This window comes from Dromiciops gliroides, chromosome 6 (genome assembly GCF_019393635.1).
Source record: "Dromiciops gliroides isolate mDroGli1 chromosome 6, mDroGli1.pri, whole genome shotgun sequence".
NCBI classification, from domain to species: Eukaryota; Metazoa; Chordata; class Mammalia; order Microbiotheria; family Microbiotheriidae; genus Dromiciops; species Dromiciops gliroides.
Window position 1 is genome coordinate 27,018,782 of NC_057866.1, and position 26,328 is coordinate 27,045,109.

The following is a 26,328-nucleotide window of genomic DNA, read 5'->3' on the forward strand; positions in this document are numbered from 1 at the left end:
TTGGTCTCTTGGCCTCAAGTCTCTCCCCATTTCAGTTTATCCTCCACTCAGCTGTCAGACCGACCTTCCTAAAAGCAGATGTCTCACCATGTCATCCCCCTATTCAGTAAACTCCAGTGGCTTCCAGCAAATCCTGTTTGGCATTCAAAGCCATTCACAACATGACCCTCTCTTAAACCTTATTCCCTCCCCTTTTACCCCAATCTTCGATCCACAATACTCTGCCGACTCCAGGCATTTTCACTGACTGTCCCCTATGCCTGGAATTGTTCCCCTCGCACCTCTGCCTTCTGGGTTTGCTGGCTTCAAATCCCCGTTAAAATTCCACATTCTATGAGAAGCCTTTCTAGATCCCCCTTAAAGATAATGCCTTCTCTGTTGGTTATATCTAATTGGTCCCTCATATATCTTGTGTGTACTTTGTTTCCTCTACTAGACTGTGACTTCCTTGAGAGAAGGGCCTTTTTTTTTTTTTTTTTGGCGGTGCGGGGAGCTTTCTTTGTGTCCCTAGCATAATCAATGCCTAGCACACAGGAGGTGCTTAATAAAGGTTTACTGACTAGTAGCATCTTTTTGTGGTAGCATAAAACTGAGTACAAAATGGGGAATACCATTTGGTTGTAAGGATTGATAGATAGGAAGGACTCAGAGAAACGTGGCAAACCACAAACTGTTGAAGAACAGGGCAAAATCAGGAGAACAATTTGTACATTGCTTGCAATAATGCGACTGAAAACAAAATTCAGATCAGATGCGATAACCACTAGTTCCAGATGACTGATGTTGGCAAAGAATTCCTTCTTTTCTGCAGAGAAAAGACTAAGGGCTGCAGATTGTCACTAAACTGTTATGTGTGACTGCTATACAGGATGCTGCTTGGCTGCCATTTTTTCTGTAAGGATGGGGACCATGGGGGGGGGTGCACAGCCCATTGGAAAATCAAAAACGGAAATGCAACCGTAAAATATGGTGCCCATAATCGGTTACAAAATTCCAGATGTCTTCCAACCAGGAAAGAACAGAGCAGGTCTAATGCCTCCTTCTGTCTGGACACTGGACTTCTCTGAATGCATGCTAAGGTCACCTGAGCCTTCTCTGGAGAGTCACAAATCACTGTGGACTCATCTGGAGCTTGCAGGGGGGAGGCTGAGCTCGCCAGTGCTGCTCAGTAGGCATCACCCTAACAGAAAAAGCAGGATGCAGGTGGGAAGGTTACAGTTGCCAGCCCAAGATACGTGAAATCATGATTCTGCACTGGGAAGGATCTTGGAGGACCTATATAGTCTGTTCACCCACAGGAATGAAAGAGGAGACTCCAAATGGCAATTACTGAACCCATCACCAAATGGGTTGCTTTGCTAATGTTGGTTAGTTTGTCAACAAGAAAGAGGTGGAGATGTAGTAGAGGTATGTTTTTACTTTGACAGAAAAGTATTCATATCTCCCTCCCTTACGAGCAAATACCAGGGTAATTCACAGGCTCTTTAAAGTGCCTCACCACCCTTGTCAATGGCAAAAATAACGGGAACTGTAATGGTGAGATATCTCAGAGTCTGTCAAAAAGAGAGGCTCCACAGCTCAACAAGCCACAAACTCTATCCTCTGAAACAAAACATCCTCCAGCCTCTTTACCCTGGGCAGCAGGATGACAGATCCAAGAGCATGGAATGAAGGTGGGATAAAAAGGCCACAGTTCAACAATGAGGTTATGTCCACAGCAGCTAAGTCCTTCTTCTTGTCCCATTATTTCCTTTTTCCCGGTCTTGGTCTGGAAATAGCCTTGCACGCCTCTCCTGACCAAGGGTTCACAAAAGCACGTGTTTATGATGCACTAAGAGGCAGCAACCCGATGTTGTTTTGGGAACCTCAGTGATGTAATGGCCTCACGAGCCTGAGTCACAGGGTTACTGAAATCGACATAGGTAGAAAAGACTCCTTGGATAATCTGGTCCATTCCCAGCAGACCCCAGGAAGGACAGCTCCTGGCATGGTGCTGATTCACTAGGCTTCTATCTGGTTTGGCTTTAAATGACTCCAGCAATTCTCCAGGGGATACTAATCTACAAGGAACAGATGTCACCACCCGGATATCTGCTCTGCTATTTTGCCTAAATTCCAGCCTATTACTCCTCCGTACATCACTTCATGATTCTTTTCTTCATGAGGTTACATATGTACTGCTGATTGCTGGAGGATCAGCTGCCTGAGGCTCTGGGGTTTGAGGGACTAGCCAGAGCAGAGGCTGGAAAGAGTGGATGATTCAGTGTTATTCAAAGTATACTTTGAATATACAGACTTCCATTACACTAGCACAGAAGTCAAGAATTCAAGGCAACCCTCAAAGCAGCACAAGAAAAACACCTCTATTTGGATTTCAGCAGCTCTCTGACCAAAAAAGAAACCCAGAGTTGGTGACACATATTTACATCTCTCAAGTCACAGGGGAAGCATGTGCTGAAGTCCCTGAGAGGCACGAATCCATCCATTCATGGTTCTTGTATACAAATGAATGGAAAAGAAAAGGCAATGGAAGAAATCATCTGTGAGCACAAGGACAAGAGATTTTAATTTGCACAATTAAATCTGTTTAGGGATGACCATTCCCACAACCAGCATATGCCAAACATGAACCGCTTACTACTGTTTAACAGAAATCTCCTATAAGGCACCAATCAGACTCTCAAGCACCATGGAACTGTATCACTAGACGACCCGAATGTCCCTCATGCCCACATCCACCCTGGAATGTCTGGTGTCCAAGGGTGGAACCATTCCAAGGGCAGCTTCTCTCAAAGGGCTCTTAGGTCACCTGAGCATCCATCCCACTGGGCTCAGGGAAAACAGTCCGAAAGGTCAGGTTCACTCTTGCTTCCTTCGAATGGTACTCCTTGGGCACCCGGTGCTAAAGAGAAACCGACAAGGTATTAACATCTATGCTTTATCACTAACAACAGACATAGAAAGAGATTTGCATGAAAGGTAATTTGAAGGAAATAGCAACGTTTCTATTCTAACCTCCCTAAAATGGATATGACAAAGGTTTCAAACTAATAGTGATGATGAACTAGTATAGAAATTCTCTCTCTACCTTTCAATATTCCCCTGCCACGAAGTGAGAACATCCTAGCACTGAAATAGTTTTTACCTCTCCTAAGCATTACTCTTCACCTCAACCTTTTACCATTCTCCCCAGTCCAACATGAAGGATTCTAAATGTCGAGTCTTTCACATAAACCAAAGGGCAATGTGAGAGACATCCCCAAGTGGTAACTGATCTATCATTTCTTAGCCTTTTAACACTTTAAAGGGAGCTTGGCCTGAAATACCTTTTGACCAACGCCTTGTATATGCTATCAAAACCTATTGGCCATGATCAATCAAAAAGCATTATCAAGCCTGATGTGATGTTAATTTAATGTCTCAATCATTACAAAACTATGGTGTTTCTTAAATTCATAGTCCTAGGCTACATTTGGGAAACTGTACAAGAGATGGTTTTCATGCTGTGTCTATGTTCTTACCTGCCAATCAGCTTGTGTGGCTCCCTCCATCATCAACAAAGTCCCATGATCCAAGGGTATCTTTACTTTTTCCATGTATGTATAGTCCCCATTCTCTTCCTGAGAAATAGTATTAAGTGAACCAAGTTATTTGCATGTGTAATGAGAAGGTAATTAGATAGATCTGATGACAGATGGCAAGCCAAATGAAAAATTCCACCCCTCATCCATCACCTCTGTGACATATAGAGTGGCCAAAAGTGTTCAGGTTTATCGTAGAGCCCACATTGACTTAAGAAGAAACCCAATGCCAATAGTACAGGAATTCTCTAAAAGCAATAATACTCAATTGTAGTATCACGGGAAGAATAATGGACTCAGGAGTCAGAAAGTCAAGTGTGGATTCAGTCCTGGCTCTACCAGTTCCTGGCTTTGTCACCCTGGGTAAGTCACAACTCTCTGAGCCTCCTGCTAAGACCTATTCCACCAGACTGCTGTGAGACAAGTGCTTTGCAAATCTTAAAACCCTAGAGAACTGAGTCATCATTTCTTAGCATTTGGCATTAAAGAACAATCGAGAAAATGAACTGTTCAAACACCAGTAGGTGACATTTCATCTTTTAACAGTCAACAAAGAAATTCAACAACTTGGTTCTTTAAGATATTTGGCCAGTGAGAACTCTCTTCCCCATCCAACGTCCTGAAGGATCTTTCTTCTGCTTTCAGACCTTCTCAAAAGCTGGGTGCAGTCTTCCGTCCAAAAGCATGATATTTCCAGGTGTGCACCAGCTGTTCTAGCTCTTGGCAATCTACCACTGACTCCTGGAAGTCCAGAATGAAAAGACGTTGTATGAACACTGTACCTTTCTCCCAAGGATCTCAAAGGAGGTTTTTGCATGTCATTTCTAAGAGCCTTCACAACACAGAGTAGTGGGAGGCAGGTAGGGTTATTTCTCTTTCACAGAAGCAGAAGCTAAAGAAGTGGTGAATTAAGCAACTTTGTCTCTGGGGAGTGCACGGAGGTCAACAGTTAAGCCAGGAGGTCCCTGGCTTGTAGACTTCCCTGCTATGAGTGTAAGGGGCTCCCTCAGACATCTGCCTCAGAGCCCATTATTTCCCTTCTGATGCAAAGACTGCAGTTCCTTGTGATCTGGGCCTAGCTTTTTAGTGTGTGGTTATGTTTAGATTTACTATTGTGGGTTTGCTCTTGAGAACTTCACCGTTTATAATTCTTTCTCCCAGAAAAATCAAAACCCAAACAATAAGGCATTTGGATAAACAGTCCAAGTTTCAGGCCCCAACCCTCTTAAGAGTAGTTCTGGAAGGCACAGCTACAAATCACACAGGTGGAAGTGAAACAGACGACTGAAGTTATTTTTTTCTATATTGACTGACTCCTAATGATGCACGCCTCTCACACCTGACGGGGATTAACTCGCCCCCAAACATCCCCATGAGACCAACTTGCCATCCAGAAGGCCGTGGGGAGGTTACCCTGCCCTATGGCAGCCTGGCCCCATCTCTAATTATTCCCCAGCACCAAGTTGTTCCATGGAAAGAAAAATGTCAGACACAAACGATTTATGTTTTATGGGGGAAAAGATAGCAGAAGCCGAGTGCATCATCTGTGAGGTTAGGGGAATACAAGGCTGCTCGATTTAGGCAAGAGAGTTGTCAGAGCAAGGTTCACGACAGCTGGAAGCCAAAGGATGGTAACACTGGTAAACAAGTCGACTGAATAAACAGGAATGGGGAGAGTGTGTGCAAAAAAGCAGGTAATCTGTAAATCAAACACAGAAACCGGAACCAGAGCACAGAAAATAGCAGAGGAAGAAAAAGTGTCTTCAAACCAACTGATTAATTTTCAGGTAATGGATTAATTTTTCCCATTTTTTTTTTGCTGTTTGTTTTTGGGGGGCCTAAGGAACAAGGAAAGAGGATAACCGTAAATGCTTGTGGATAAAAGAAGAAGAGATTTTAAAAGTCAAGGAGAATTTCACACATAAAGGAGGAAATCAGCACTGACAAAGCAGCAGCCACTTAATCGGTTCTGTTTCTATTGATGGATTTTCACAAAAGTGTTTTTAAATTTGTCACTATCTTGTTTTTACATCAATCAGCTACATTTCCAAATGTTCCTTCCCCTGGCCTAGTAAGCCATCCTGATGTAACAAAAGAATCTAAAAAAGAGAAAACAAAATTTCGGCAACACCGTGGCTGTGCCCCAGAATGCATGCAGCACTTCACACCTGTGGTCTTGTGCGTGGTCACATTCAGGTTTTCTTTCTGCTTGGCTCCTGTGAATTCTTCAGGGTCACTGTTTCTTAAGGTGCAAAGGAATGTTCCCTTTTTTCATCTACCCCAATTTGTTTAGCCATTCCCCAAGGAGGGAGGACTCTCTTCTGCAGCTTCTCACTACCACAAAAAAGTGATGCTTTGACTTCACATGTATAATCGATATCCTGTTGCTTGCCTTCTCAAGGGGCAGAGGAGGCACAGGAGGGAGAAAAAGAATTTGGAACTCAAAATTTCTTTAAAAAATGTATGTTTAAACAATTTAAAAATAGAATTGGGAAATAGTTAATAAACAACATTTTTACAAGTGATGCTTATGAATATTTTTGTGCATGAGACCTTTGATTCCCATGCTCACTGTCCAGACTTTGCCACCAAGCTCCCTCTGCCCTTCTGCGCCACCCCCCCCCCACCCCGACCAGTTAGTTCCTCCAGGAAACTTCATTTTGAGGATGGGCTCCGAGCAGCTGAGCTTCCCTCCCAGCCACTGCCACTAGCACTGCATCTGCTCTTTCTCTATCACTGTGATACTCTTCTCCTATTGGTGAGCTCTTTTGGGAACCTCTCTTCTATGGAAGGGCCCAGGCTAGCCATGATTTATTCTCTGGACTTCAGCTACCTGGCACATAGTAATAAAATGCCTGTTGACTTGACCTCCTTGAGGAATAGAATCTCTGATGGCCAGTTTGTTCCTTATTTTTTTTTTAACCATCATTCCAAACTGCTGTCCAAAACTGCTTTCACAGCTCGACCAACTGTATTTGGCGTATCTATCTCTTTCAGCCTTTCTGTCTTTTGCTGTCTTTGTCAATTTGCTGCTTGTGAGGTAAAACCTCAAAGTTGTTTTGATTTGTTTTCCTATTATTAATGAGTTAGGACTATCTTTCATATGGTTCTTAGGAGTCTAGAATCCTTCATTTAGGAATTGTTTATGCGTACCCTTTGACAACTTAGTCATTTGGAAATGGCTCTCGGTCTTACTTTTTTGTGTTAATTCCCTAGGAGAGGCAGACTGACGTAATGGAGAGAGCAAAGAAGACATCAACTTGCCTTGGTGGGGGGTAGTTTCCTCAGTTGGGAGTTTCCCATGTTAATGAAATCACAGGTCCCAGCTCTTTCCCCATCCCTGACTAAGGCAGAGAGCTGATGGCTAAGATAACTTAGGACATAGTACAGGAAGAAAACACCTGGCTTCTCCTGAAGAATCAGAGTTACCCAACCAAGACGAACTAAGCCTTGGATCCTGGAAGAACTGGTAGATGTGACTGTTGAGCCATTGTTATGATCATTGTCATCACTATCTGAAAGATCATGGGAAAACGAGAGGAATAAAAAGTTGGAGAACAGTAAATGTCCTCATTTTCAGAACAGGGAAGAGAACAGAATCCAAACCAATAAATCCGTGAGCTTGGTTTTCAATTCCCTGGAAATTTCTGAAAGGCATCGTTCAAGAGATGGTTGTGGAGCAGGACAGAGATCCAGCCTGGCTTCAAGAACAGATCGTGCCAAACTAAGCTCATTTCCTTTTCTGACAAGAGAACTAAACTAAGGAGAGGAATGCTGTGGATATGGTTCACTTAAATCTCTGTAAAACCTTTAATACAGAATCTCATGTCATTATTGTGGGCAGGGAGGCAAGATGTGGGCTGGCGTCAGACCTGGGTGAAGGGCTGAGCCCAAAGAGTTGCTGTTTATGGTTTACAGTCAACATAGCAGGAGGTCTTCAGTGGCATACCCCAGGGGTCTGTGCTTGGCCTTGGGCTGGTTCACATATTTACCAATGACTTGAACAGGGGCAAAGATAACATGGTCCTCAAATCTGCAGATCACCCTAAAGCTGGGAGAGATAGCCAACACAAGGGATGTCACGACCTAAAAGGATTTTGATAAGCTGGAGAATGGGGCTGAATCTTCTGTGATGAAATTCAACAGGGATCAAGGTCAAGTCTTCACCTTGGCAGCAAAAATCAACTTCCCAAGAAGGGGGATCCAGGGACAGACAGCAGTTGCTCTGAAAAGATCTGGGGGTTTTGGTGGAATGTAAGCTGAATAAAAATCAGCAGTGTGATGCAGCAGTCAAAACAAGCTCAAGTGATCTTGAGCCGCATAAAGAACAGAGTGACGAGGAATAATCCAGGACAAGGAGGTGATATTCCCAGAGTCCTCTGCCCTCGTCAGACCTCCTCTGGAGCATTATGGTCAGCTTTCGGCCTCACAGTTTAACAGACACTGATAAAGCACAGAGGCTTCAGAGAAGAACAAGGACCGCGAAAGGCTTGGAGGACTTAATGCACGGGGATATTAAGACTACAGAGAACTTCAGTGAGGCCTAGATAACGGTGTCCAAGTATTTGAACGCTGACATATGGAGAAGGGACAAGACTTGATTTATTTGGCCCGAGGGGAAAACCTGGAGCAAAATGTAGAAGCTGAAAAGAAGCCAGTTCAGGTTCAATGCCATGAAACACTTCCTAAGAACGAAAGCTGCCCAGAAGTGGAACAGGCTGCCTAAGAGGGGGCGGGCGCCCCTCCCTGGAAGTCTTCAAGGAGCGCCTGAGAAGAGCCACTTGTCAGACACGTTATAAGGGCGATTCCTCTCCATTAGGGGTTGGTTTAAATAGCCAACTGAGATCCCAGCTCTTAAATTCTAAGACACTGGGACATCTTGGATACCAGACCCTATTCAGAGGTACTTCACACAAAGATTTCTTTCCTTAATCAGTTCTTTCCCTTCTTATCCTATCTGTAATTGATTTTTTAAAATGCAAATGCTTTTGAATTTCAGGTCGGTGAAAATATTTTACCTTTAAGGAATACTTTTATCACTTGTTTGGTTAAGAATTCTGTGCCAGTCATACCCACGAATTGTACCTGACCTCGTTTTCTCCTAAATGTTTTTTTTAAGCTCACCATTGTTTCTAAGTCTGGTGGGATAAATGGATCCTATTAGTTTTAGACACTTCTGGCTCAATGTTGCAAATAGAACAGACAAAGATAAGTGTATTATTGGGAGAGCTATTCTAATGAGCAACTCTAGACTCATGAGGGAGGCAGAAAGACATGGTACAGCTGTTGAGATACTCAGAATTGTTATATTACTTATTCCTACTCAGAATCATAGAATACTAGGGTTGCAAGGTTATCTAGTCCAGTTCTCTCATTTCAAAGAGGGAGGAAACTGATGCCCAGAGAGGGGAAATGACTTAGCCAGGGTCATACAGCAAGTGAGCGACAAAAGGGAGGACCACACTTAATTCTAGTTCAGTGCTCTTTTTATATGTTTTTCTATAGATTTCTCACAATTTCCTGGTTAAAGAATGCATCTCTCTCAAATGTACACAAGGTCACACAATAAACAGCAACCAGAGAACTCACGAATGCTTCATCCTCTGGCCAAAGTTTAATGAGGCTATAAACTGTATAGCCCACCTTGGACAAGATGGCGGGCAGCCTCTTTCCATTGACGAAAGCAACAGTTAAAAAACCAGAAGAGCCAGTGCCAGAGTGCACAAAGATTCAGGCTGATAGATGGATAAGCAACAGTGGAAACCTTCATTCTGACTGTTTACAGACATGCCTTCATAGTCATTAAGTGAGGTTAAGTGGGAAAAAACAGTCCTCTCATTTATTGAGAACTTTCTTAAATATGGTCAGAAAAAACAACCATGGCTGAGAATGAAATTTTCCATGTCTGCTCCTCGCCTCAAGTGGGCTTCAGGATTCAAAATGAAAGCGGCATATGATGTTTCTCTGTACATACAACACTGTGCTGGGAGATTCTGAGATCCTCCCAACTCCAGAGAGAGACAGATAAAGCCAGAGAAGAAAATAAACAAAGAATCTCAGAGCTGCGAGGGCCCTTGGAAAGCATCTAGTCCCGCCAGTAGTACACTGGAAGCCCCTTCCTTACCAATAGCCCTTGCAAGAAGCCTCACAGCCTTTGCTTGAATGCCCCTACTAGGACTAACTGCCATAGAGACCTTCCATTTTGGGGGGTTCTTGCCTGTATTAACCCCCATATGCCTCTTGGAGCTCGCACCTTCTGTCTTCTGAACAGCTCTCCTGTCTTCCCCTAAGTCTTCTCTTCTGCAGGCTAAAAATGTCTGCTTCCTTTAACCATTCCTCCTATGGAAAGACTCTAGTGCTCATGTTGGTTGTTCTCTCCTAGATTCTTCTCTCCTGCTCATCATTATCCTTTCTAAAAGATGGCTGAAATAAACACATTGTTTCAGATGGGGTCTGAGTATCTTACATCAGGGCTTCTTAAACTTTTTCCACTTCCGACCCCCTTTCACCTGAGAAATTGTTACGAGACACTGGGTATATAGGTAAAGAAAATAAGCATAATACATAACTTTTTACTGTAGCCAAATTTTTCTCACCCTGCCCCCTCACACCCATTCAGTTAAGCGATCCACAGTTTAAGAAGCTAGGTCTTAGGATCATCTTAGGTTTTTTAGTTTCATGTTGTTAACTCATATGGATCTTGCTGTCCAGTAAAACCTACAGATCTTTTTCAGATGAACTGCAGTCCGGCAATACCTCTTTGATTTGCGAAGCATATTTTTTTTTTTAGCCTAAGAGAAAGCCTTTACATTTATTCCTATTAAATTTCATTTTATTAGTCTCAACTCACCATTCGACCAGAAGGCAACTAGGTGGCACAGTGGACAGAGTGCTGGGCCTAGACTTAGGAAGACTCATTCATCTTCCTGAGTTTGAATTTGGCTTCAGACATTTACTAACTGTGTGACCCTGGGCAAGTCACTTCACTCTGTTTGCCTCAGTTTCCTCATCTGTAAAATGAGCTGGAGAAGGAAATGGCCAACCATGCCAGTATCTTTGCCAAGAAAACCCCAAATGGGGCCATGAAGCATTGGACAGGACTGAAAACAACTCAACAACAACAATCATTCTAGCCTTTTGATATTATATTTAATCCTAATTCTGTCATTCAACACAGAAGCTTTGTGCCATATGTGAATTTGCTTCACAAAGTCTTGACTTATTGAATAACCCAACTTACTGATTAAAATGTTAAGGCAGACATCAAATCACTCATGACTAGTCCCTCTGCGTGTGGCCATTCGAGCAGTTTCAAATCCAGCTAAATCATCTATCCCACTATCTTTCATCTTGTCCACAATAGCAAAAGAGACTGTGCCAAGGGCTCTGCTAAAATCTGGGTAAGTGGTAGTCCAGGTTAGTTGGGCATAGCCTTATCCTGATGAAGTCAAGCTGACCCTCCATCATCACCACTCACTCTTCTAGGTGTTCAGCAGCCCTTCCCTGAACAGTCTAAAATTTTGCTAGGGATCTAAAAGTATAAAAAGTTGACGAAGCTCCCTCCTTCTCCATTCCTCCTCATCAGAGCGCAATTATATTCCACTTGGATGCTTAATTCTACCCCTCCCTGTAATAACAGGGAAAGAGGAAAGTTTCATCAAGTTTAATAGTTCTGAATTCCATCTTACAGAGAGAAAGCCACAGACTCCAGATGGTTCTAGAGGCCTTCCTAAAAAAGCTGTTTTGTTTTGTTTTTTTTTTTAAGTGCATGTATACAGGGCATCCCAAAAGTCCCCAAAGCTTTAACAGTTTAAAACTGCTCTAAGACTTTTGGGACACCCTCGGTTTGTGTGTGGTAGGTCATAAGGCAGGATCTTTTCCATCTTCCTTTAAAAGGTGGCTCACATCGTGGGAGCTTTATTAATGTTTATATACTTTCTAAGTATATTATTGCCTTCTAAGAAAGCAAAATCTAAGAAAATATACTTTGAGATTATCAGCATACCCTTCCATGGTTCAATTTTATAAGAATCCCACTAGTGTCTGCACAGAAACCTGAAATCCCTACCAGAGCATCTGTCCAGAGTCATAACCAATAAGCTCAAGGCCTCTAATAAGAAACAAACCAATGATCCCTCTCCCCTCCTTTCTATGTATTCTGGTTGATTCTTGAGGGGCATCTGTCAGTGACAGGGGTGATGCCACCTGTGCGAAGGTGGTTTATGAGGACAACAGTGGTTGGGCAGGGGCCTCTCAGCTGTTTCACTGCACCATGGAGTGGATGGGCTGAGGTGAATTTTGGTGCTATATCTCATTTAAGCAAAGGTTTCTGTCCTGAATCTCTGACCCTCCTTCAGCTGTTGTTGTCAGGTGTGTGCCAGGAAGGTAAGGGCTGTAATAATCTGTATCATTCACAGATCAACGAGCAAACCTTTTTCAGTCCTTTGCGTTTGGCACTGTGCTCGGCACTGAGGGTGAATAAGCGTTCATAATCCTTGCTTTCGAGGAGCTCACTTCCTAGTTTAATTACACTGATATTCATTAAGTGTCTATTTGGGAGAAGGCACTGTCATGGTAGGCAAGAGTTGAGAAGCTATGGCTGGTACTAACACCATTAGTCAAGTACGATAATACTTTGAGCCTTTTTCCTCACCTACAAAATGAAAGAGTTGGACTATATGCTTTCTAAGGCCTTTCCAACTCTGATACTTTGGTCGCTGAAAGATTCTGAGTTGGAGATTGACTCAGTGAATTATTTTTCATTTTATTTCGGTATAAAAACACACACACAAAAAAAACAAGCATAAAAGCTGAAACAAAATACCAAGAGACTGTAATTAGCTTAATATATACCTGAAACTCCTATTATTTCTTTAGCCTTTCCCAAAGCATGCATATACTTACATTACCATGTGAGCGCCCACATTATAGTTTTTCCTGTTCCATTGTGACCTTTACTGGGTAAACAACATACATTTTCTGTCATTGTGGCCTAGCTCTACAGCTGGAGATGACTACTTTATTGGTCTTTGATTCTGCTTACATTGCAATTACTTCCTATAAGTCTTCCCATTTAAAAATTTCTTGAACACAAAATTTATTATGGTGTGGTAACATCCAGTTACAAAATAACAGAATTTCAGAATGGGTAGGGCTATCTCGATGGCCATCTTGTCCAAATTGTTCCTCCCAAAGAATCTCAACACAACATACCCAAGAAGAATTTAGCCTTCTACACAGCTCATTCCACTTCTGGATAACTTTAATTGCCTCTTCTCCAGGCTAAACACCCCCAAATGTTTTCAATTTTTAGAAGGCATGAACCTGAGGCCCTTTCCTTGCAGCTGTCCTTCTTCAGAGTTTCTCCTGTTCATCCACGTTCTTCCTAAAATGGGATGTCCAAGCTGAACACTGTACTCAAAGTGGGATCTGAGTATGGCAGGGACACCAAGACTATTGCTTCCATAGCCCCAGGAGTGTTGGCTCTTTCAATGCTGCCTCAGGCCCCATCAGCTTTTTCGGAAGGCACAGCCACAAATCACACAGGTGGAAGTGAAACAGACGTACTAGTGAGTAATACTAAGCTCACAGTTAAAGAAAACTCTCTGATCTCTTTTCAGAAAAACAGGTATCTCAAACTACACTATAGTAAATGACTTTAGTAATCTAGTATATGATAAACCCAAAGATTCAAGCTTTTGGAACAAAAACTCATTATTTGACAAAAGCTGCTGGGAAAACCGGAAAACAGTATAACAGAAACTAAGTATAGACCAACATCTCACACTGCATACCAAAATAAGGTCAAAAGGAGCACGTGATTTACACTTGAAGGGTGATACCATAAAGCAGTTTAAGAGAGTATGGAATTATTTGTCTGTCAGATTTATGGGCAGAGGAAGAATTTAGGGCCAAAGAAGATACAGAGAGTAAAACAAAATGTAAAATAGATCATTTTGATTATATAAAATTAAAAAGGTTTTGCACAAACAGAAAAACAGGTATCTAACCACTCTTATACTAGTGATGTTGATTTTTCAAAACATTCCCATAAGGCTGCATATTTATCTCTATCAAATTTCATCTTCTTAAGGCAAGCTCATCTGCTGACAGGGGCGTAGGAGTTTGAGGAGAAAAGAAAGTCCATGGGAAGTGACAGAAGGTGAAGCAGAGAGTAAGAGGATGGCCGTGCAGCAGTGAGGGCCTGGCTGAAGTCAGATAGCAATTCTGCACCAGACCAAGTCAGTCTATGCTGATGCTTTCCCGGGGAGCACCCCGCAGGAAGAAGCAGAGAAGGCGCAGTTCGGGGTAATGCACGGACGTGGAAATCAAAGGTGGAGCACAGTACGGAGCTGAAGGAGGAAGCGCGGCCACCTTTCCCAGGGGTGAGGGCCTGGAAGAACAGGGAGGGGCTGAGGGAGTGGAAGAGGGAGGAAGGTGATTAAGTTTAGGAAGAGGAAGGTGAAGGGAAAGGAAGTTACAAGAGAAGGACGTCAGAGCTCCACATGACACAGAGGATGCCATGGAAAATGCCATCATGCCTTGGGATAAAAGAGAGAGAAAAAAGAAAGGCTCTGGGAGTTGATGAAGCTGAAGGCCTAGAAGACTAGAGTCAAGGAAGATGCTGGGAGTCCTCAGGGTTCCACATACTGAGGAAAGGCCCCTGGGTTTGTACCCTCGGTGCTCCTGGGTAACCTCGACAGTACAGTTTCTGCATTTGTGGGGGGTAGAAGCACAACTCTGGGGATTAGGGAGTGAATAGGTATTGAGGAAATGAGATTCCAAGGGAAGAACACACTGCGATGTGGATCTCTTATTCCAGAGGTTGAACAATGAAAGGAAGTAGAAAAATGATCAGGGTCAAACAACTGTTCAAATTAGCATCCGAGATGTGAGCACATTAACTTAGACTTTGCAGCTGGGGAGCGGCTCAAGGTACAGTTGGATTAAGTGTGGGAAGGGCCAAGGAAAATTGTTATTGTTGCTGTTGAGTCATTTCAGATGTGTCTGACTATCTGTGACCCTATTTGAGTTTTGTTGGCAAAGACACTAGAATGGATTGCCATTTCTTTCTCCAGCTCATTTTACAGATGAAGAAACTGAGGCAAACAGGGTGAAGTGACTTGCCCTGAGTCAGATAGCTGGTAGTGTCTGAGGCCATATTTGAACTTGGGCTCTCCTGACTCCAGGCCCAGTGCTCTATCCACCACACCACCTAGCTGCCCGAAGGAAAACTGTAGAGCAGAACATTTGGAAGTGTGTGCCAGTCCACAGTTGTCTTCCCAAACGACTATGTAAACACTGTCCCTTCTTTATATTTCATCTCTTTTGAGCTTACTTCGCTGATCAAAACATGCTACTGGCCAGCCTCACTGCCCCCAGCTGGGCTCTCATCGGCCTTGTGGATCAACAAACCTTCCGCTACATTTGGATTGCAGAGCTGTTCTTACTGGTGTTGATGTAAGTAGCAGAAAAATCCCAGCTGGACCTTTTGTTTGCAGTGCTGACACCAAAGAAAAACAAAAAAGCATCTTCTGATTCGTTCCGGAAATTATGGAGAGAGAATAAACATGGCAGCCCACAAAACCATTTTACAGTCACTCTGCTGACTCAACTCGAGCTGCGGATGACTGAATTTCTGGTATTGATCTCAAACAACTCCTTTAAAAACAAAAGCTGCTGTATCTGAGACGAGACCTGCAAAAGCGAGACCCCAGGGGAAAGCACTGCTTTAGGAGTACTGGGGCCCATGTGCTTAAAAAGGTTCTTTGACCACCTTAATCTCATTGTTTCCCATCCAAACTACACAGATGAAAATACTCTCGTTATTCCTGGCATTCACTTGGCACAGGCTGGCTGACTTACTTGATAAGAAGACCAAAATCCAATCAATGCTCTCACACAGGGGACACAAGGTCAGAAGCATGGAGGCCTCAAAAGTATCAGGCAAGTGATACCCAAAGTCACAGAACGATGGGCTTGACACTGTCTGTGCTGTGCCTCACACTGCAATGGGGATTTCCACTCTGCAGGTGCCGGAAACGAGCTTGGAGATGATCTGGCCCTGTTGGGCTTTAGAAATGAGAGCCAGGCCTAGAGAAGCAGAAATGACTCACCTAGGGCCACATGAGTAGGAGCTCCCAGAGCCTAAATTTCTTGTGGGGAGAGACCAAGTCTTCCTTTCTCTCCCAGGGCTCAGAAGAGCACTCTGAACCCAGCAAGTGCTTCCAAAATGTAGACTGTATTGTCAGAAGAAGCAGTTATGATTCACACCTGGATCAAACTTCAAATCCAGCAGCTGTGGCACAGGGCACAGAGGGCAGGACTTGGAGTGCCTGACCTGAGAACTGAGTTCAAATCCCACCACAGAAACTCACTAGCTGTGTGACCTTTCTCAGCCTCAGTTTCCTCACCTGTAAAATGAGGATAATAATAACACCCACCTCACAGGGTTGTGAAGATGAACTATGGCACTTTATATAGAGAACTGCAAATATGACAGCTCTAGAAATCCTAGCTGTTCTTATTGTTATCATTATAGCCAGCACTCTTTCCACCATGCTAAGTCCTTGATGCCACACTACTACAGCATTATAACCTCAAGATGCTGTGGCAATACCACTGCGAAGTCTGTATCCCAAAGACAATAAAAAAGGGATGTACAAAAATACTTCTAGCAGCCCTCTTTGTGGTGGCAAAGAACTGGAAATTGAGGGGATGCCCATCATCTGGAGAATGGCTGAACAAGCTGTGGTATATGAATGCAATGGAAGACTACTGAGCTGTAAGAAATGATGAGCAGGAGTTCATTCAGAGAAATCTGGAAGGACTTACATGAACTGATGCTGAGTGAAGTGAGCAGAACCAGGAGAACACCATACACAGTAACACTGTGAAATAATCAACTGTGATAGACTTAGCTCTTCTCAGCAATACCATGATCCAAGACAATACCAAAAGACTCATGATGGAACATGTTTTCCATATCCAGAGAAAGAACTATGGAGTCTGAATGCAGATCAGAGCATGCTATTTTTACTTTTTGTTTTTCTTTCTCATGGTTTTTACCTTTATTTTTTACTCTTCTTTCACAATATGACTAATGCAGAAATGTTTAACATGATTGTACATGTATAACCCATATCAGACTGTTTGCCTTCTTGGGGAGGCAGGCAGAAAAATTTGGAATTCAAAATCTTGTAAAAATAAATGCTATGGGGCAGGTAGGTGGCGCAGTGGATAGAGCACCGGCCCTGGATTCAGGAGTACCTGAGTTCAAATCCGGCCTCAGACACTTAACACTTACTAGCTGTGTGACCCTGGGCAAGTCACTTAACCCTCATTGCCCAGCCCCAAAAATAAATTAATTAAAAAAAAATGCTGAAACTTATCTTTTACATGTCATTGGAAAAAATAAAATACTCTTTAATTGGGAAAAATTTTTAAAAGAGGGATGGCAGATAGGAACTTCAAGCCCCCTCTAGCTCTAACACTTGGTGGCCAGGTATCCCCTCTTCTTCCACCTTGGTTGGATATAGCGATGAGGTAGCAGGGAGAATTTGGGGTTCAAGAAAGCTGGGAAGTTTGAATGAAGAGAGGAAAAGCCCATTCACTTAATATGTGCAAGATGACAGACACTCAGCCTAGCAACTCCAAAACCTAGTCACTCGTTCCTGATCACTCCCATTCAATGCTACCCGCTTCTCTAATTGGTTCTGAACCTCACTTAATCCTCAGGAGGCTTCTCCCTTTCCTCCTCTGATGCTGTGTTGAGGGAATAAATAGCAATGCACGGCTTTGCTTTGCCAGGGCTGCACTGGTCAACACGGATGGCATCCATCACTTGGGACAGGCTGACAATTCCCTAAATCGCCTTGTTGGGTCTTGGTCTGTTCATAGTAGCTTTTAGCAGTCTCTATGTACTCTCTGGAAAACACTTCTCTTATACTCATCAAGTAGGTAGAGATGCCATCCCCATTGGATCACCAGCCGGATCTCAAGTTTCCAGTCACGTACCACTCACCAGATTTCTGACTGGGAAGCACATACCTTATCTTGTCCAAACCTAGGCCCACCCCACCACTTCCCAGCCATCTCTATGGCACGCTGGGAGTGTACCAACACCCCCTCTCAATCTCTGTGTCTGAGAATCCTCATTAAATCAGTATGACATTTCTGGGAAGGACATATCAATCACTTGTTCTATAAGCCCTATCAACACTTCCTCTGACTTGCCCATCCAAAATCCTTCTCTCTGCCCCCCCCCATGTGTTGTCTTCTATCGGAATGTGAGCCCCTCCATGCCTTGTTTTTTATACACTGCAGCTAGCACAATTTCTGATGCAGAAGTGATCAATAAATGCTCAGTGAACTGAAGTCATAAGCTCCTTGAGAACAGAGGCTGCCTTACTTGCTTATATGTGTTTCCTCAGTTCTTAGCACCGTACCTTTCACTTAGTAAGCACTGAATAAATGCTTTTTCATTCATTCATTCGCAGAATTTATCCTCTAGGGTCAGCTAGGTTGTGCAGTGAATAGAGCACCAGCCCTAGAGTCAGGAGGACCTGAGTTCAAATCTGACCTCAGATGCTTGACACTTACTAGCTGTGCGGCCCTGGACAAGTCACTTAACCCCAACTGCCTCACCAAAATAAATAAATGAATGAATGAATGAATAAACAGATAGATAAGTAAATTAATAAAGAAATAGATATATAAATGAATGAATGAATAAATGAAATAAAAAATAAAATAAAATTATGGTATACCAATTAAAAAAAAATCTGGCCTCAGACACTTGACACTTACTAGCTGTGTGACCTTGGTCAAGTCACTTAACCCTCATTGTCTCACAAAAAAAAAATTAAAAAAGAACTTATCCTCTATTCATGCCTCATTTTTTTGTTGCTGTTTAGTCATTTCAGTCATGTCCAAATCTCTTGGCACAGATACTGGAGAGATCTGCCATTTCCTTCTCCAACCCATTTGACAGATGAGGAAACTGAGACAAAGAGGATGAAGTGATTTGCCCAGAGTCACACAGCTCTTAAGTATCTTCAGGCAGATTTGAACCCAAGGAGAGAAGTCTTCCCAACTCCAGGCCCAACGCTCTACTCACTGTACCACTGAGCGGCCTCTGTCCCTATTTTAGATAGGTCTAATAGAATGGAACCTCCATGAGGCAGAGGTCATAGTTGACTTCTCTCTATATCACCCCTCAACAGAGCACTCTATATACCCTTAGTAAATATTACTGACAAGAGACCCTTCTACACAATGTGTGCCATCACACAAATAAACAACACAAAGCCAGTCAGTCTCAGCACCAGAGAGCAAATGATGAAACACAATCTTCTAAGGAGAGGAGCGGGGCTAGGGCTGCAGGGTGTGGCATATTCTGTCAGCTGTAAGTCAATGTGTTTTCTGCTTAGCTTTTTCTATTTTACAAGAGAGGATTCAATGGTGGTGGTGGTGGATGGCATGATGGATGTTGGGAAATCAGTGGTTTAAAAACAAAAAGCATTTCAAAGAGATTTGCTGAATTGGAGCGGGGCACAGTTCAAAGAGCCCCAAGCTTGGGGTGGAAGACCAAGGTCCAAGTCCTTACTCTGTGACTAGCTATGAGGCCTCAGAGAAATCACTGGATCTCCTTGGGCCTGAGGATCCTTCTCGATCTACTGAAAATGAAGCTTCCCTCAAAGGCTCCTCTCACCTCTAACATTCTTCTGTCATCCTATGATGTAGAAGGGGCCATGTCTGAACAAAAGAGCTGCCAATCTTTGACCAACAGCAGGACACACAGGAAGGGGTCACATTTCTGACTTCTGGTTAGGGCCCAGAAACCCAAGAGCACCATGTTCAATGAACTTTCTCAAGCACTTCTGGCAAAGTCATGAAACAAATGAGGCAGCAATATCAGAGCAGGAAGCTCCACAGGCTGGCTACATGAGGGGGACAGGACGATGCTGAAATAAAAGTGGCTGCTGTTGGCTAAAGGACTGAGGCCAGTTACTCCAAGCACAATCCCTGGGGGCCCACGAGACCACAAGCTCTTCAATAGTAGAGGCTGCCCTTTTTTGCTTGTATTGTATTCCTAGAACTTAGCATGGTGCTAGGCACATAGAAAGAAGCACTTAATAAATCCTCTATTTGGGGCAGCTAGGTGGCACAGTGGATAAAGCACTGGCCCTGGATTCAGGAGGACCTGAGTTCAAATGCAGCCTCAGACACTTGACACTTACTAGCTGTGTGACCCTGGGCAAGTCACTTAACCCTCATTGCCCCACAAAAAACCAAAAACAAACAAATCCTCTATTCACCCGTCATATCTATCTACATAAGTACACACACACACACACACACACACACACACACACACACATATATGTATCTATTTCTATCTCCATTCATCTTTTTCTATATCTAGCCACCTCTCTCCCTATGTCTATATCTATTTATCTGAATCTATTTCTCTCCATCCATGTCTTTATCTCTATATATCTCTATCTCTCTCGGTGTATATATTTATCTCTATCTCTAGTCAATGGTGGCCTAAATTCAATCTCCATTTTCCCACACCTTATAGAGCCATTAGAAAATTGACTCTCAGATCCTATTTGATGATTTTCACCCTATACCTGTAAGACCCATCCTTTTAGAAGGCTGGTGTTCTAGCTCAGGAGTTCAGGTCACCCGTGCTGCCCACATGCTCACACAGACCCCTAAAAGCTTCTGCCCTGAGAACTGATGGAACAAGAGCACCCCCGGTGATGTCCACAGCAGGATTTCCCCTTGCTCCTTCCAAAGGTACCAGGGAAAGGAGAGACTGGAAGAAATGCAATTTATTAGCTCAAGTCACCCTGAGGCAGATGAAAAAAAGCATCTCATTGTGATGATTCAGCTGAAGGACAGAGATTACCTGGAGGTTATTTGCTAGAAAAAGCCAAGCCTTTTGGCATCCGAATCTCCAGTGCATCACAAAACTTCCTGCTATTATCTAATAACACCCCCCCCTCCTCCAGCCATCACTGTTTCCGTGGTAACCACTGAGGAATAGCAGCCTGCCAGCGGGCTTTTGTCCTTCCCTCTCCATAGAATTAAAGCAATGGGGCTTCAATGCTGCAGCAAAGCCAAGGGAGAGACAACTGTGTGGGGGCCCAGGAGCCCTGAGAGCTCTGACGGCCTTGGAGGGCTGAACTGAAAATGGGGCTGAGCTCTAGACCTACCAAGGGGTGGTGGGATGAGTGTGAAAGTTCCCGGAACAGGAATCAGGAAACCCAGGTTTTATGGGCAGCTCTGACTTGCTGTGTGACCTTGGTGCAGTCACTCCCCTCCAACAAAATCCAGACCCAGCAGTTTCCTATATGATGAGGGCTTACAAAAGATGAGCCCCAAAGTCCACTCCCATTCCAACATTCTGTTTCCTTATCAATGCAGTGTGTGTGGGGGGCAGTATTTACAGAATATGCTAAAAGTGTCACTAACCCTGCCCTAAACCCCAAACCAAACAAAGGAGGAAAGGAGGGAAGAAAGGGCGCTCTGGCCTGGGAGCCATGACAGTGATGAGGCTGGGCACTCCTGATGGGGGTGGGGACAGGGATCCCACGTATCCTGAGTATCATGGTGGCTCAGCTTACTGTGTGATCATGGAGGGGAGGCCCGACGTCTCCAAAATAAGACAGTCCCGGGTCTAAGAGAAGCCAACAGGAAAAGAAGTGAAGAAGTTGGGGCTGCCTGCAGATAACTGTAACCTCCATTAGTCTGCCACAGGGTCAATGCAGAGGGAGCACCCGCTTGCTTTGTGAAGAAAGCCCCTGGGTCCATTTTTTAAAGGCCAGAACATCATTCTCTCTGAAAGTGCCCCAAGTCCAAAGAGCCTTGAGCAGAGTGGCTGGCCCTGGATGGCAGGAGGCTCACATCCCACATCTCCCTGCAGGCAGGAAGCTGTTGCTCAGAATAGTCAGACAGATCAGAAAAAGGGGAACTGGGACTGGCAGGAGAGTCTCCCCGCCAGCCCCGCAAATGTCCTACTGACAGAAGATGATAGCACTAGCTTTCCCCCAACTATTATTCAGAGCAGCCAAGAGGGACCAGAACAGCCAGCTCAGTACCCCAGAGGCGATGCTCATCTGAACTCAACCTTGGACTAGAGCAGCTACATTCACAGACAGATTCTCCGGAGAAAACTGAGCAGACGCCCAATTTGGGAACATGTTTCCTTTCTATCCTGGGGGAAAAGTGAGAGGGAAACAATCTCCCTGGGGCCTCTTCCCAAGGCTATGGGTGCCAAGACAGGGGCTTATGCTCAGGCTTCCAGCCTGGCTGAACCTAGGACGTTACAGGAGACTTGCACAACTCATCGCCTTGTCAGATGCCGGCCTCTGCAGCAACAGCAGCAGCAACAAGCAAGAAGGCTGGTCCAAGTCTGCTTTCCTCTGCTCCAGACACTGGGCAGAGGTTCTCTGAGAGCTGGGAAGTCACTTTGCACGAACTCCCCTTTACTTTTGAAACTGAAGCCAGAAACAAGGGGGTCTGTGAGTGTTTCACTAAAACCTAACAAGGCTATGCCAGCCCTTGGAGAGATGGCTCTCAAGCTGTGGCCCAGAGAACCCCGGAGGATGCTACTTCCCAAAGAGGACCAGCACTGCCGCGCTGGCTGCTAGCTAGCCCCAGCAACGCATGAGGCCTCCCTCCCTCCTGTTCATCACTGGGACATCGGACCAGTGCTTGTCTTGGAACCAGGAGAGCAAGCTCTGCCAGTGACTAAGCAGGTAACTAGGGCCAACCTCCCTGGGCCTTGACTTCTCCTTTTGTAAAACAGGGATGACCTTAACCGGAGCTGGCACTTATGTCCTGAGTTTCAAGGTTCACAAAGCACTTCAGAAGGGTACAGGACAGTCCTGTGAAGCAGCTAGTGCATAGAGGACGCCGGAGAAAGGGTCTGAACTCAAAAGGCTCTGGACTCCAAGCAGCCGCCTTGCTACTTCTCTACACAAAGAGTGAGAGGACAGGGGTCAGTGTAATGTCCCCACACAGCATCTGGGCATCAACGTGTGCCTCAGCAGCACAACTGCTCCTTCTGGCTTTCTCCTCGGGGCAATATTTCTGATGAAGATCAGACACCGAGCCCAGGTGACCCACACGGCCGTGGTCTGAATCGGGTCACATTTAAAAAGCTGCCCGTCAGCACTCCACCCTGGCTGGGATCTTGTCACGATCTCTGAGCTGAACCGTGCCAGGACCCAGAAAAGCTGGGGGACAGGACAAGGTTAGGGGAGACTGGCTGCCACGCCTCTGCTCCCCACCAGACTGCGATTCTGAGCCCGCTGGAGGAGGTAACAGCTGCTGCAGCCACTACAAAGTAGGGCGGGGGGGGCGCTCTACATCATAGCATTTGGGAAAGGAATCAAGACCAGGATCATTTTGTGTCAAGAGAAACCATGAGGATGAAAAGCCCCGAGAAAGTTAAAGCCTTGACTCTCCGTCTAGTTCCGTCACTGACTTCTGTCACTGAATTTGCCGCCGTCTCCCCCTGCCGCCGCTTCTTTATTTGCAAGGATAAAACAAGCCCCTTGTGCTTCAGAGGCGCACTGAAAAGATGAAGGAGGATGCACTGAGGTGACTGGCCAGAAGGTGGCCCATTATCAGGGTACCCACCACTCTCCCTGTCACCCATGAGCCTTCGTCACTGGGCCCAAAGAAGCCCTCGTACTTACTCTGTGTCTTTTACACCCCCACACGTGTACCTGCCGTCTGCCCTCAAAAGAGCATAAGCCCCAGGAGGACGAGGACTGCATCCTTCTGTCCCCGTACCCCCAGCGCCTAGCACAGCAGACGCACAGTAGGTGCTTAACAAACGTGTGCTGACACTATGGTCCTGGGGGCTCCCACCCCCAGGGAGTCCCATGTGGGCAGCAGAGAGTACTCACTGGGGGGGGCTTCTTTCTCATTTCAAAGGTGCGGGTGGCTCCCAGGCTGAGGGAGGCGATGACGGGGCACCTCCCCAGCGAGGGCTCGTCGTCACAATGCCAGTCGACGCCGTCCTTGTCGTTCCGATAAAGGTTGCAGAGCAACGAGTTGAAGGTGCGGCTGGTGTTCTCTTCAATGCGGTTCTTCAGCATGCTCAGCACGGGATGCCACTGCAGTGGACAGGCAGAGCAGGAACAGGACAGAGAGGAAGTGAGAGGTGGCAACGGGATCAAGCAAAGGCCGAGAAAAAAGGACGAGGTGTGGGTGTGCCATGGCGATGGTTTGCAATGAGGAGCCACGTGAGATGCCCGTCTGCAACCCATCCCGAGAGGCTCGACAACCAAGGTTTGGCTCTATTTCTGTAGTTACATTACAGCACGGTGTAATGCCATGTCATCCTTTCCCATCACACTCAACAACACACTATTACAAAGACTAGTCACCCTCTGCCACGTTATACTGGAATCGGACTGATGATGAGAACTATTAGGCTTGAGCTACATCTGTCTGAGGCAGCTGGTGGTTCAGTGGATAGAGCACTGGGCCTGAAGTCAGGAAGACCTGAGTTAAAATCTGGCCTCAGACACTCACTGGCTGTGTGACCCTGGGAAAGTCACTTAACCTCTGTTTGCCTTCATCCAGTGAAGAAGGAAATGACCAACCACTCCAGTATCTTTACCAGGAAAACTCTAAATAGGGACACAGAGTCGGACAAGACTAACTGAGAACACTACCACCACCACCAGTCATAAAGAAGGACCAGAACAAATCTAGCTGCCTGATTCCTTTTCTTTGCAACTGTTTACAGTTGGTACATGATCCACTTCAGAGAGACAACTGTCACTAAACCGAATCAGGGTAAAACATGTGAATAACAGGCTAATCAATTGGCAGGCTTATAATAAGTCGGTTCTGAACTATCATATCAGACCAGGTGTATCCAGTGTGTCTCCAGCTAGCTAACAGGTACCACGTGGAATTTTCTGGCACGGATAACCACCTTGCTATGTAACCCTCCTTCTGTTAGTTCTGTTCCTGTATTTCTTAGGAAAATGGGACTGTTTTATTTACATTTATTTTAGGGAGCTGTAAGAATAATGTAGAAACACAAGATCAATAAAAATCCAATCACTACAAATGTCTCGAGTATGTCCTCCATGCAAGGCAGCATGCTAGGGACGGTCCTGTGAGGGATACAATGAAAAGTCAAATTTGCTCCCTGTGCACAAGACGTTTTCAGCCCAGTCAGGGAGAGAGAACAAGTCATCACATGAACAGCCACGCCAGGCAGAGGCCCATTGCATCCCAGATGGGACAGCAGAGTGCTGAGTTCAGGAGGAGGAGATACCTCCATGTGGAGATCAGAGAAAGCCTCCAGCCTGTGTCCCAGAATCCAGGTTTAAAAGGCCCTTCAGTGTGGGTCCTCACTGCTCTCAGCCAGAGTGGATGGGACTATTTTCACAGACGATAAGGCTGCTTCCTGGATGGAATACTTTTTACACAGTGACCCTGTGAGGGAAAAGTTAATGGTCTTTCACCTAATGGTGACCATCCTTTCCTTTCACGTGTGTTCTCTCCCTTGTGCCCTGTGGGTTCTGGGTCACTGAGGGCGGCTGGTTCACTTAGAGACTTGGGCTCTTTTAGGAAGTTCCTGCTTTCTCATTACTTGGCAGGAAGCTCTGACCCCAACCTCACAAAGTACTCTGCACCTTCCACTGGGACACCTTGAATTGTCTCTTTGTTGTTACAGTTTCTGTGCCTTTCCTCCCAGAAGTCCAAACAAAGTGCTCTACAGAGTCCTTCAAAGATTCTTCAAAAATACATGATAGTGTGTATGAAGGTGGAGGAAAGGACAGTGAGCCAAAGAAAACTGTCAGCATTCAGGGTCGCTCAGGGCTCCTGACTGCTAAGATCATCAAGGAAGGGCTTTCAGAGGCTCTCGCTCTCAGACTTATGTAAGAACAGTAACAGTGACTGGGGAACAAGGGGCCAGGGAGAAGGAAGGATTGTATTTAGTTCGTAACTGCTAACCACTACTAGAGTCAACATCTGAACTCGGTTCAAGCCCCCTTTTCCTCAAAGTTCCTCAAACAACCTAATTAGCTACATTTCCTGATGATCCTAAAGCTTTGCACTTCATGACACTATCACAGTAGCACAGATCACCCAGGACTTAACAAGGAAAGAGGCATAAATCACAGTATCTCCATGAATATGTGATGCTCAGTAAAGCTCGACTGAGATCAATGAAAGAGAGTGGTCTTTCTGCAAAAGGGCTAGGAACTTGAAGAAACAACTCTTGGTTGTGTTCAGGGCATGTGGCAGTAATCAATTCTGTAATGTTTCTAGGTTACAAATCTCTGTTTTCCTGAGTGCTAAGCTGACAGAAAGATAGGGGAGAAGAAAACAATGAGCCAGAGGACAAAGCATCCCTTGATCACTATTGCACCAACTCCCCTAATTCCCCTATGACCCAGGGAGCTGAACTTCTAAGGGAGCCTACTCAAGGATGGCATCCCATCCTGAAAACTCACGTGAAGGCAGTCAACGCTAAAGAAATAAAGGACTCTCAGGGTTAAAAGAGACATGGAGAGTGCTGCTAGCCTACCTCTCCCTTTCAGGAAAAACTATATCTAAGGTGCAATTAAAAACTAAGAATAAACAAACCACCTGGTTTGGTGATGGGTACTCTGCTTTAAAGAAAATTCTAGAAAGGGTACTTTACAACCTCCCTTGGCCCCAAGTCTTTAGATGGTTTACCTTAATTCAAATACCAACT

General features: G+C 44.8%; 1 protein-coding gene across 7 annotated transcripts in view; it reads right to left on the minus strand.

Annotated features, from left to right (window-relative positions):
• Window positions 1-2,539: 2,539 nt before the first annotated feature.
• Window positions 2,540-26,328, minus strand: part of ALKBH3 (alkB homolog 3, alpha-ketoglutarate dependent dioxygenase) — a 49,298-nt gene continuing 25,509 nt past the window's right edge. For all 7 annotated transcript variants that reach the window (XM_043973113.1, XM_043973116.1, XM_043973112.1 and 4 more), the window contains 3 exons: window positions 23,510-23,719; window positions 3,522-3,620; window positions 2,540-2,902 (listed from right to left, as the gene is read on the minus strand). In XM_043973113.1, the coding sequence (XP_043829048.1) occupies window positions 2,801-2,902; window positions 3,522-3,620; window positions 23,510-23,719 (411 nt within the window). In that variant the 3' untranslated portion in view covers window positions 2,540-2,800. The remainder of the gene's footprint in view (window positions 2,903-3,521; window positions 3,621-23,509; window positions 23,720-26,328) is intronic.